Source organism: Musca domestica, unplaced genomic scaffold (assembly GCF_030504385.1).
Source record: "Musca domestica strain aabys unplaced genomic scaffold, Musca_domestica.polishedcontigs.V.1.1 13, whole genome shotgun sequence".
Classification (NCBI taxonomy): Eukaryota; Metazoa; Arthropoda; class Insecta; order Diptera; family Muscidae; genus Musca; species Musca domestica.
The window spans coordinates 11,563,709-11,576,664 of record NW_026712172.1 but is presented as its reverse complement, the minus strand read 5'-3'; the positions used below and the strand labels follow the sequence as shown (position 1 = coordinate 11,576,664).

The 12,956-nt window shown below is 37.5% G+C and overlaps 1 protein-coding gene across 1 annotated transcript; it reads right to left on the bottom strand.

The window, feature by feature from the left end:
* Positions 1 to 1,332: 1,332 nt before the first annotated feature.
* On the bottom strand, positions 1,333 to 9,447 carry LOC109614360 (uncharacterized ENTR1 family protein-like). Its single transcript, XM_059118737.1, has 2 exons — positions 8,967 to 9,447; positions 1,333 to 2,296 (listed from the first exon to the last, which is right to left on the bottom strand). The coding sequence occupies exon 2, from the start codon at positions 2,293 to 2,295 to the stop codon at positions 1,333 to 1,335; it is 963 nt and encodes a 320-aa protein (XP_058974720.1). The 5' UTR covers position 2,296; positions 8,967 to 9,447.
* Positions 9,448 to 12,956: the final 3,509 nt, after the last annotated feature.

The window sequence follows — 12,956 nt, the reverse complement described above, 5'->3', positions numbered from 1 at the left end:
AGGACGTAATCCAAAAAACAAGTAAGTGTCAAACAACAACGAGCAAGCCAAGATGTCGCAAGTGGCGTTTGAAAAATGTCACTCGTTATGATTTGACAGTACGACTGTATGATGAATATCACACAGTCGTACACGAAAGTCCGTTACAAATTTGAAAACGGAGTAAACATTTAAATGAATATATTCTAGTGTAAACATTGCCGCCAGCCTTGCAACATCTTGCTATGTTGCAATTTAAATTAATTACATTAAAATATAAATTCATTTTACATTTTTTTCTTATTTAAAATTCAAATTTCAATTTTATTATTCATTTTTTCTTTGTTTTGATAATATTGCGCTCGTAGAGCAAGCGGCACATTGCCGCGCAATAAAAATTGTCGATTGGCACGGGCGAGCTCTTCTAGCGAAAGTGTCCCAGCAAGAAATCACATTGGGCATGGACCCGACAATACCCATCCAAAAATGGTAAGTTGGGCCCATGGGAATCCAGGGCTCGAGTAAACCTGGGTCTTCATAACTTTAGGGTACACTTCAGCACCCAACACCACGGCGACTCGGGACGCTTTAAAGAATTGTGGATCCGCTAGCATCATACCTTGGTAGTGCTCCTTTATCGATTCCGAGGCAGATTGACTTGGGGACAAAGGATGGGTTAAATTTGTAACCCGAGCGGATACCAACAATCGTTGGGCGGAGTCGAAGGTCGAGACCAGTGTAAATTGGGCAAATCGGTCGGACCCGACTGGGGTGGTATTCAGTCGCAACGACTTGACCAGCGAATTGCAGATTTGACTACTACCTGCACATGGGTCCAGCATTGCTCGGACTGGTATTATTTTTGTGTGGGAAACCAATTGAGCGACGATAGTTGGCCCTATTGTGATAATAGGTTGGATTGCCATGCTATGTAACGTAGTTACATGCGACGAGAAAGCGGACGGAGTACTTTGTGCGGACGGACGTTTGTTGCTACGTGAAGACGTAGACGGACCATTATTATTAATATTATTTTTATTAATATCATTATTGTTATTTTTATTATTTGCATTTTTATTATTATTATTATTATCTTTATTATAATTGTTTTTATTGTTATTATTATTTTGTTGGGAAAGTTGGGCAGAAGGATGGAGCAGGTTGTGATGCTTGCCCTTGCATTGCTTGCAGCCTGGATCTTTGCGGCAATCACGAAGTAAGTGGTCCGAGTCCAAACAATTGGAACAGCACAAGTGCTTGACCACTGTTCGGATCTTCTTATCCAAGCTGAGCCTCTTAAAACGCCCGCATTGCCGAAGATGGTGTTTTTGGTGACACCAACTACAGCGGCGCTTACTGGAACCCGTTGAGCCCGCAGTTGATTTCGGCGTCGCCACTGGCCAGCGAATTGCAGATTTGACTACTACCTGCACATGGGTCCAGCATTGCTCGGACTGGTATTATTTTTGTGTGGGAAACCAATTGAGCGACGATAGTTGGCCCTATTGTGATAATAGGTTGGATTGCCATGCTATGTAACGTAGTTACATGCGACGAGAAAGCGGACGGAGTACTTTGTGCGGACGGACGTTTGTTGCTACGTGAAGACGTAGACGGACCATTATTATTAATATTATTTTTATTAATATCATTATTGTTATTTTTATTATTTGCATTTTTATTATTATTATTATTATCTTTATTATAATTGTTTTTATTGTTATTATTATTTTGTTGGGAAAGTTGGGCAGAAGGATGGAGCAGGTTGTGATGCTTGCCCTTGCATTGCTTGCAGCCTGGATCTTTGCGGCAATCACGAAGTAAGTGGTCCGAGTCCAAACAATTGGAACAGCACAAGTGCTTGACCACTGTTCGGATCTTCTTATCCAAGCTGAGCCTCTTAAAACGCCCGCATTGCCGAAGATGGTGTTTTTGGTGACACCAACTACAGCGGCGCTTACTGGAACCCGTTGAGCCCGCAGTTGATTTCGGCGTCGCCACTGGGTCTTTGCCGTCAGAGCGTCTATCTGAACCACCCGGTGTAATTCCTCGTCGAGGAGTGGTTGGCGCAGAAGACATCCCTGCCGTAGGCTGCATTGCTGTCTCAGGCTGAATAACAGCAGCACAAGGTGCGAGAGCAGGCTCATTGTGAGTAGCGGCAGCATCAACATTGGTACCAGTGCAACAATTGGAAGCAAGTTCAATATCCGTAAGGGGAACCAAAACCATATCATCGACATCTCTTTCCTCATCCGACATGGGGACATCTTCCTCATAGTCAGGAAGAGTAGCGACCATCTTGTTTTGATTTTCCATGCTACGAAAAAAAAATAAAGATGGCGAGGAAACAAACATCTAATTGGTCAAAGCGACCAGCTTAACCACCGGACGCCTCACAATGCCATTTTCAGTTTTTACGTCGGCGACACGTACGCGACCGTCTGTACCGGGAAAAACATTGATGACCCGACCTAATTTCCAGGATGTTGGAGATAACTGTTCTTGTCGAATTACTACTAAATCGTCCGTTTGTATATCGCGCTGAGGAAATTTCCATTTATAGCGTTTATGGAGACTTTTTAAATACTCTTCCTTCCACCGTAGGCAGAACTGTTGAGTAAGCGCCTTAAGTTTTCTATACCGATTGACGATATGCAAGGGAGATTCTTGTATTAGTGGTTCCGGAGGGGATAAAATAGGAGATCCTACCAAAAAATGACCTGGAGTTAAAGCCAAATAACTATCCAGACTATCACTCATCGGACAAAGCGGTCGAGAATTTAAACAAGCTTCTATACGCGAGAGAACCGTAGAGAACTCTTCAAAAGTATATTTAATGTTTATAGCGTGTTTTCGAAAATGTTTTTTAAAACTTTTCACCGCAGCTTCCCAGAGGCCGCCCATATGTGGGGCACCAGCCGGGATGAACTTCCACGAAAGCTCTTGATACTGGTATGCGGAACATACCCGATCGCGACTTTCATGAACAAGTGATTTGAATTCACGCTCAAATTCTCGAGAAGCACCAACGAAATTGGTGCCATTGTCAGAAAAGACAGTCTTAGGACATCCGCGTCGCGAAATGAACCTGTGAAATGCTGCTAGAAATGTTGTCGTCGACAAATCAGAGGCAGCTTCTAAATGTATTGCTTTCGTAGAAAAGCAAACAAAAACACAAACATAACCTTTCGTAATTTTACAGCAGCGACCAGTAAAAGATTTAAGGTCAAAAGGACCAGCAAAATCGACACCTGTAGTGGCAAATGGTCGCGTTATAGTTGTTCGTTCCGGGGGAAGAGCAGCCATAATCTGAGTACAAGCTTTTTTCTTTTCTAAAATGCAAGGTTTACAATTACTAATTACTTTGCGAATGAGTGAGGTTAATCTGGGAATCCAGTATTCACTGCGAATAAGACGCAACATTAATTGATTTCCACCGTGAATGGAAATTAAATGCATTTTCTCAACAAGAAGACGAGCGAATTTACAATGATAGGGAAGCAAAATAGGATGCCGTTCTGAGTACGAGAGAGTAGGTGATCGAACTAAACGTCCATTTAGCCTCATAACACCTGCATCATCCAGGAATGGATTCAAGGACAAAATCGAACTTTTTGAATTTAAGGACCTATTGTTAGATAAAGAACTATATTCTTCGGCATAATACGCTTTTTGAGCCAAAACAATAAGCCTTAATTTAATATTTTTCAGTTCGGAGCTCGAAGGAGCTTGTCCTTGAACAATATTTTGACCAGTAGAAGAAGGATGTATTTTGTAAAAAAATCTAAAAACGAATGAGACTACTCGTAAAGCCTTATCTAACGATGAAAAATTGTCTAAAACATCAACGAAATTTTCGAAGTAGGAAAAATGACTTTTAACCGCACGAATTTCTACATCCGTATCAAGAGCGGACAAGTCACGTAACCTCCATTCAGAACTGTTTAAACGGAGCCAATGTGGTCCGTACCACCAAATTTGTGAAGAAGCCAATTCAGCGGGCGTAAGTCCGCGACTTCCCAAATCAGCAGGATTATCTTCTGACGATACATGATGCCAAACATGTTGACCAACGTTGTCCTGTATCTTGGAGACCCTATTCGCAACAAAGGTTGACCAAGTTGACGGAATTTTCTTTAACCAAGATAGAACGATCGTAGAATCGGTCCAAAAGTAAGTTTTCGAAAATCTAATATCAATCTCAGCGATAATGGCTTTGAAGAGTTCGGAGGCCAAGACCGCACCACACAATTCTAGACGTGGAAGAGAAATCGACTTGATAGGAGCTACTTTAGTTTTACAGGACAACAAATGTGTAGAAATGTCACCATTGGAAGCAATATTACGAATGTATACCACCGCCGCATATGCCTTCTCTGAGGCATCAGAAAAAATATGAAGTTCGGCAGAGCAATCTGGAACATAATTGACCCATCGTGGAATTTGAATATAATTGACGTCCTGATACGTCTCAACGAATTTCTGCCAAGCACCCATTGTCGTAGACAGAAGAGAATCATCCCAATCGATGTGATCTAACCAAATGCGTTGCATTATAATTTTGGCTACAATTAGTAGACAGAAGAGAATCATCCCAATCGATGTGATCTAACCAAATGCGTTGCATTATAATTTTGGCTACAATTAGAACAGGTCCTAGCCACCCAATAGGATCAAACAATTTGGCAATAGTAGAAAGCACTTCTCGTTTAGTATATGTGGATTTTTTAGCAAGTGGTTTTACATTGAAATAAAATACATCTAGTTGAGCATTCCAACGAATGCCGAGAGGCTTAGAACTGCTGGCTTCAACAAAATCTAAAAGTTTAGTGTCTATTAGGTGTTCAGCTGGAAGACCTTCTAGTATAGAACGGTCATTAGAAGTCCATTTCCGCAACTCAAATTTAGCTGAAGATAGGACACGTATTAATTGGTCTCTAGAAAGATGCGCTGTTTCTAAGTTGTGATACCCTGTCAGTACGTCGTCGACGTACATGCATTTCCGCAGGATATGCGCTGCAAGAGGAAATTCATCTACGGTGTCATCTGCTAACTGCAACAAAGTACGAATAGCTAGATATGGAGCACAATTTACTCCAAAGGTCACCGTTTTCAACTCAAAATCTTGAATAGGCTGGTCGGGAGAATCCCGGAAAAGAATACGCTGAAGAGGCGTTTGAGCTGCATCTACTAAAATTTGGCGATACATTTGGGTAATGTCGCAATTAAATACATATTTGAATACTCTCCATCTCAGTATGAGTAGAACTAGATCTATTTGAAGAGTCGGACCGATATAGAGCACATCATTCAAGCTTTTACCATTTGAAGTTTTATTAGAGGCATTAAAAACCACCCGTAATTTGGTAGTTTGTTTCTCTGGATTAATTACTGCATGGTGAGGCAAATAGCAAACCGTAGAGTTTGCGGAAGGGATTGAAACTGATCTCATGTGATCTAAATCTATATATTCCCTAACCACCCCATCATATATTTGTTTAATATTTGGTTTTTTAAGCAGAGAAGCCTCATTGCGAATGAATTGTCGTAGACAATTTGCTCTAGAATGGCCAAGATAAGGTTGACCAAATAATTCTGGTTTTATGGGAAGAGTGACAATATATCTGCCATTAGAATCCCTTCTAGTAGTATTTTTATAATTTTCCTCACAGTATTTGTCGGCAGGAGACAAGATTGAGCGCTTTGGAACTTCTTCCAGTTCCCAAAATCGAAGAAGTGTCTTGCTAAGAGCATCTTCTTCAGAATATGCTACATTAGTAGAAAATACTCTGATGTTGCTAGCAGAAATGGGACCAGTAATGATCCAGCCGAACACAGTATTTTGCGCAATTAAAGAACCCAAAATATTAGATTGCATTCCCTGTAAGAGAATTTTAGGATAAATATCAGCACCTAATAACATATCAACTGGTCTGCAGTCGAATAATTGAGTGTCAGCCAAACGTAGATTTGGCAACCTGGAAGAAAATTCAGTACTAACCACAAAGGATGGAAGATTTCCAGAGATGGTAGGAACTACCAACGCTGTAATTTTCATAAGTACTGAACTATCTATTGATGAAGAAATACCAAAAGAACACAGTTTCCTCGACAATGTTGAAACAGTTTGATTAACACCTGAAACAGTTGCTTGAGTGGAAGTTGTAGAAATACCCAAACGCTGTTGTAATCTAGCAGAAATAAAGGATGCTTCAGAAGCAGGATCAATTAAGGCACGAGCTGGATACGTCATACCCTGGTGAACAATATTCACCATAGCTGTGCCCAAGAGAACCGTCCTATTTTGTGACGTATGAAACACCTGTCTATTTACGGAACTAGATTGTTGGCCAGAAGACGTAGATGGAAGATTCGGGTTAAAATTGGCAGTTTCTGGTAGACGAGGAGCAGAACCGGACGGGTTGTGAGAGGATGGTGGTACATTATTTGCAGATCTGGAAACTTGAAAAGCTTCCCGGTGTAGCAAAGTGTGATGTCTTCGATTACACTTAGCACAACTATGAGTGCTGCTACAATTTTTTACATCATGACCCCTGGAGAGGCAATTAATGCAACAATGATGGCGTTTAACTATAGATAAACGATCTGAAAGAGAACGATTTCTGAACTCGGGACATGATCTTAAATGATGAGACTGCGATGGACATAACACACAAGTTTTTTCAGGAAACGAACGATTTGAATTGGCAGAATTAGTGGAACGAGAACTGGCAGCATTTGTAAAATGTGCCCGAACCTTTTTATTATCAACCTTCTTGGAATCAGCGATACCTTTGATATCTCTCAGGCAAGTTAATGTCTGAACTCTTTCCGTAAGAAAATTGTTCAGATCATTCCAAGATGATAGCGCTGACTTATTCTTGACACTTTGTTCCCACAGTGTAACTGTTTGTTGGGGAAGTCTTTGCAGACACAAAAATACCAAAATTGGATCCCAACCGTCGGTTGGCACGTCATAAATAACCATAGCGGAAACACAACTATTAATTCCACGCTGCAAATTTTTCAAACCTGAACTTGACTCATTTTCAAGAACTGGAAGATCGAATAGAACTTTTAGTTGATTATTTACCAAAATACGCACATTATCATATGCTTCTTTCAAAGCTTTCCAGGCTAAATTGAAACTTTTATGCATCAATGGGAACTTAGAGACTATATCTCGAGCTTCGCCACTCGTTTTCTTAAGAAGGTGGCACAATTTTTCAATTTCGCTCAAGCGAGAATTGTTGATATAGACAGCTGAGAAGAAATCCCTGAAGGTGGGCCACGAAAGAAAGTCACCACTGAACACATCTATGTCACACGGAGGCAAATTAAGGCTATGAGTCAAGCTATCATTAAGTGAAATGCCATCCATGTCCCTATGACTAGAGGATTTTTGTGAAGCTTCAGAGATCGAATAGACATCATCTGCTAGAGGAGAATCTACACGGGGCGTTTTAGACTTATTTTTAATTTCATCTACCTTTCTATTTATGGCAGACAACACTTGCAGAAAAGCTTTATAAGCGACATCATACTTACTGTCAGCTGAAGTGATGTCCTCTGCACATGCGTCTTCCGATGTTTGCAAGTAATTTAAACATTTACCAAATAACTGTTTCACCTTACTCCAAAGTTCTTTTGCTTCACTTCCTTGAATCTCAAGCGAATAGAGATCAAGGTCTTCATCCCGTAGGTCAGAAAAGTTTGCAGAGAACTTGACCAGAGCGTCAGTTGCTCGGATGAAAAAGTCAAGAGGAGTAAGCGACATATTACAAAATTATTAAAATCAAAAAGGCAAACAAAAATGACGAATGTCTAAAATTTTTAGCAAAAAATGAAAACAAATTCGTTTGAAATTGAAAGGAAAAAACACTAATATGTTCAAATATATCGACAATATTTTTTTCAAAATCTCAGATTTTTAGTAAATTCAACAATAAGAAGAACGTAATTCTTCGGAATTGTCCAAAAAAAAAAAATGCAAAAAAAGTATTAAAATTGCGAATATTATAAAAAATTCAACAACAATTTTTCTCAGTGTAGCGAAAATACACTAAAATTTAGCTCAGTGTATTGGAGCGAACACAAATTTTTATAAATTTTAGAAAAATCTCGTAGAAGAATTAAAAAATCCTGCAAAAATAACTTTCACAAAGAAATTAAGTTTTTTCTCAAAAATAGCAATTTTAGTTAAAAATGCCGATCATAGGGTGCACGGACTGTATGATGCACAAGTAGCGACAAGCAGTTAACAAAAAATTGCGAAATAAATTTCCAAAAATTGAGAAAAAAAAACTTGTAAAATATTTTAATATATATTAATATATTATAAAATAATCGATAAATATTTTAAATTAATCGATATTACCGAATGTAGGGTGTACGAAAATTATTTAGTTGCAACACGCACCGAAATCTCCAAAAAAATTAAAAAAAATCGATATATATTTTTCCACGAAAATATTTATTAAATTTTATTCTAATATCGTATTTAAAACTTTCAAAACGACCCCTCGTACATTAGCGCTTGCTGTGTCTGCGTGCGTATGTATGTGCCTACCAACGTAAGCAGCGATCGAGCATCAACTAGGCACTGCAGTGATGTGTTGTTGTTGTTATTTTTTATGACCACTCAACGTTAGGCGAATGGTAGTTGAATTGTTATTGCACTTTTTTTCTTATTTTCTTTTCTTTCAATTTTGTTTTTTGGAAATTGCAATATCAATCACTTTAATATTCTTCTTTTTAGAATAATAACAACACAGATCACTGGATAGTAGTTGATGCGCTTTGTTGGTATTTTTATTTTATTTTCGCGTAACGAAAATAGAAATAATTACATACATACGTATATTCGTATGAATATAAAGCACAAACAACAACACTGCGCGGCACTGTTAGGTTAAGCGATATATTTTTTTTTGGTTTTATTTTAAATTTATTTGAAAACTTTGCTCACTGATTTGCACTCTACGTACCTGCTTGTTATTTTTGTTGATGTTTGTGATGAGGAAATGTTGTTGTTTTGTTCTGCCAGTTGACGTAGTCAAACCTTTTGGAGAAAAAGAGCAGAATTCCTTATTATTTCTTGTTGCACTTATCCGGCTCGCAATGGACCAAATGTTTGCGTAGCAAAGGGGAAAAGTGGAAATAGCACCAAAAAATATAGGAAAAGAAACAAACAATTTTTAGTATTTTGTCCAATAGAAATATTGGATAGTTTTATTTAATTGAATATTGTTGTAGAACAATATTCTTACCTTTTTAAAATGTTGCTGAGAAAGCTCGTTGTTGTTAGGACGTAATCCAAAAAACAAGTAAGTGTCAAACAACAACGAGCAAGCCAAGATGTCGCAAGTGGCGTTTGAAAAATGTCACTCGTTATGATTTGACAGTACGACTGTATGATGAATATCACACAGTCGTACACGAAAGTCCGTTACAAATTTGAAAACGGAGTAAACATTTAAATGAATATATTCTAGTGTAAACAGTTGTCGTCGTGGTAAATTCAATGAATCGAGCGAGTGAAATAGATTTCTTTTGGTTAAAAATCCTGAACGTTTTCCAAAATCCGATTTCAGATGATGATTTTAGGTTGCTTTCAATTTTTTTTTTTTATTTTGGTGTGAGAACTACTCTATAAAAATTGTTATAGAGTATCATCACTCCGAGAAGGATTATATTAAAAAATATATATCGGAGCCGACTTCCACCAAATGGTAACGTAATGTAAGCCATTATTTGCACAATAAATCTGAAATCAGATTTAGGATAGATATATAAAGGAGCTATATCCAAATCTTAGCCGTTCTCGATAACATTTAGAAGAGGTATTTCCGAGCTCTATAAGATATCTGGTACCAAATATTATTGTTGTCGAATGCATATTACGAATTTAGAGGATTTAAACACTAAATCGGATGATCGGATATGGGAGCTATAGCTAAATTTGTTGTACTTCCTTCTAGACTGAATTCGGTCGGATGTACAAAATTCAGGTCTTTTTGCCAGATATTGGTCATTTGGTGCACAATTAACCCGACATCGGTTGAAGATATATATGGGAGCTATATCCAAATCTGGCAGAGGTATTTTCGGGCAGTATCTGATGTCCGGTATCAAATATCATTCGCCTGTGAGGCGTAATCCCCAAATCGGTTGAAACATATATGTGGGAGCTAAAGCTATATCTGAACCAACTTTTTCTAAATTTGATGCAGTTGCTTCTTGACTGAATTCGGTTGGATGTACCGATGTTCAGGTTATTTGGACTTATATTGGACATTTGGTGCACAATTCACTCGATATTGGTAAAAGATACATAAGAGCTATATCTAAATCTGATTATCACCAATTTTAATAGGGTTCGTCCTTGGCCCACACAAATATTGTTTGAAAAATTTCATTTTAATCGGATAATGAATGCGACCTGCATTTTGTTCACAATAATGCATGGACAGACGGACAAATGGACTGACATGCATACATCGACTATTCTATGAAGATCCTACAAACAAATGCACAAATACATAATACCATTACCACTATGTGGTGTAGGGTATTAAAAGTCATGCATATGGTGTAAAAAACTCATTTCGATTAGGAATAGCAAACGATAGTCAAAACTTGGTCCGTGGTCATATTTATACCGTATCACTGTTTCTCGTACCTCCCGCTCAAAGTTAACAATTGTCAATAATAAATGCATTAATATTTGTAAAAGAAGTCAAATGATAAGTGTATATATCTATCGGAATACGGAATACGGTTTTAACATCTTTTAAAGCCCTCCCTACAGGACAGGCGACTTTCATGTGGTGATCAAACTAGCCGTAACCAATGATTATTATAAATTATTTACTATGCTGGCTACAGTGACAATTCGCATCGTAGATTGAGACCTTGCGTGAAAGTCATCGCCGTAAGATTTGTTTAATTCTGATATACGATTTGCTTATTTTGAAGATTTTCCTAATTTTTCTCATGATTGTAATTAATGTAATTAATCGAAGGAAAGATTAAGGCCGCATGGAAATAAAATATGAAAATGAACCAAATTATTTATTTTAATAGTTAGCAGATTTTCAATTTGTTATCATGGATTTCTATATATTTCCCTTGAACGTTATTTTGTTGCCTTTAAGTGGTACACACAGTTTACGCATACGTTATCACATATTCTTACCTCTTTAAGTGGCTACTTTCTTCGCCCACACTTAAACAGAATTGAATGCTATGACACTATAAAACAACAGAAAAACTCGAAGAAATGCCATGCCACAGAGTTATTTTGCCACTTTGCAAGATTTTTTTCTTACTTCGTTTGAATAATTGATTAAATGGTAGACTATAATCTGAGTGGAAAGAAAGGTGCCCATGAGATCCATGCTTCAGCATATTTTTCCCTGAAAGAGAAGGATAATAAAGGCTTGCAGATTTTCTTTTGGATCATTGATTTCATTTTGAGCGACTTAGTCAATTCACAAAGCTCTTGGAGAGCTTTCGCTATCAAACGAAGTAAACGTGTACTTTGCGAACGATTTTAATGAATAATAAAGTGTTTGCTATGAGTTTTACCAACTAGTTCTTATATAAAAAGTGGTAACTGTGGTGGGGGTACAGAATTAGTGGTACAGAATTATAAATGCAAGAAATGGAAAAAAAACATTTCAAATCACACTTTGGGTTATATCAATACTTTACGTCATATCAATTCTTTACTTGGCAAACATTTGTCCAATCTGCAGAGGGGATGTTAAGAAATAACGAGAGATACAGAAACACTTTTTGTTGTCAAAATTCGGTAAACTTTAATCGGGGAAAATATATTTGGATAGTTAAAATCTATTTTTATACCCTCCACCATTCAATGGAGGGTATATTAACTTTGTAATTCCGTTTGTAACTCCTAGAAATATTTATTATATATTTATGATATACTTTGTAGGGTGTATATGTAAGACGATATAAGACGATCTAGCGATGTCCGTCTGTCCGTTGTAATCACGCTATCCTTCGAACGAATTGAGATAGAAGGCCAAAATTTTCCGTATGCAGGTCCACGTCTTCATTTAGCCCCTATATAACGGTACCTTCTGATATTCGGCATTTTCATGATTTTAGCGACAATATTTATCGGAATTTCGTATTGGGGTGCTACGGCCTATGACAAACATTTTTGTATGCAGGTCCACATCTTCGTATAGCCCCCATATGACGGTACCACCCAATACTCGGTATTTGCGACATTGTTCACCGGAATTGTAACAAATTTCGTATTTAAAGTTCGTAATGTATACTACAGACAAAAAAATCGTATGTATGTTTCGTATATTCCCGTATAAGGTACATCACCGGAATTGTTTCAAATTTGGTATTTGAAATTCGTAATGGGTACTACAGCCTATGACAAAATTTCTTAAGCAGGTCTACTCACGCCTTCAAGTTTTTTTTTTTAATTTTTCAAGTTTCTTCCAAATGTTTTTACTCCAATTCATCCTTATGGAACCTTTACCATAAAAGATCAGATTTTGATAATTAAAACTCAAATTAATTCCCATCTTATTCCTTCATTTTCTTCAAAGTTATTGCGACAAACATTAGGTTTAGTATAAAAAATGTGATATATAGGATCAAATTCTGATGGTATTCATCTGCAGGATCACAGGTCGAATCTTTCTGTGGAAAATTGAATTTTGAATCTAATGAACACCACTCAAATTGTCTATAGGATCCACTTTTCCAGATGTTCGAAAAAAATGTTGATAGTTTAAAATACTGCCTGCAAGTTCTTGTAGTCGCCTGCAAGGACTTCTTTAAGGGCATATAATAACATTCCTGTGGGTTATCTATGAAGACTTAAAAATTTTCATTCATAAAATTGTTATTCGCCCCTAAACAATATTTCCGGTCAAACATAAGCACTTCCTCCATATAACAACTTCCTTCAGGTCATCCAAAAAAGC

Coding starts and splice junctions, on each gene's coding strand:
- LOC109614360 (XM_059118737.1), bottom strand. CDS start 2,295: ATGGAAAATCAAAACAAGATGGTCGCTACTCTTCCTGACTATGAGGAA.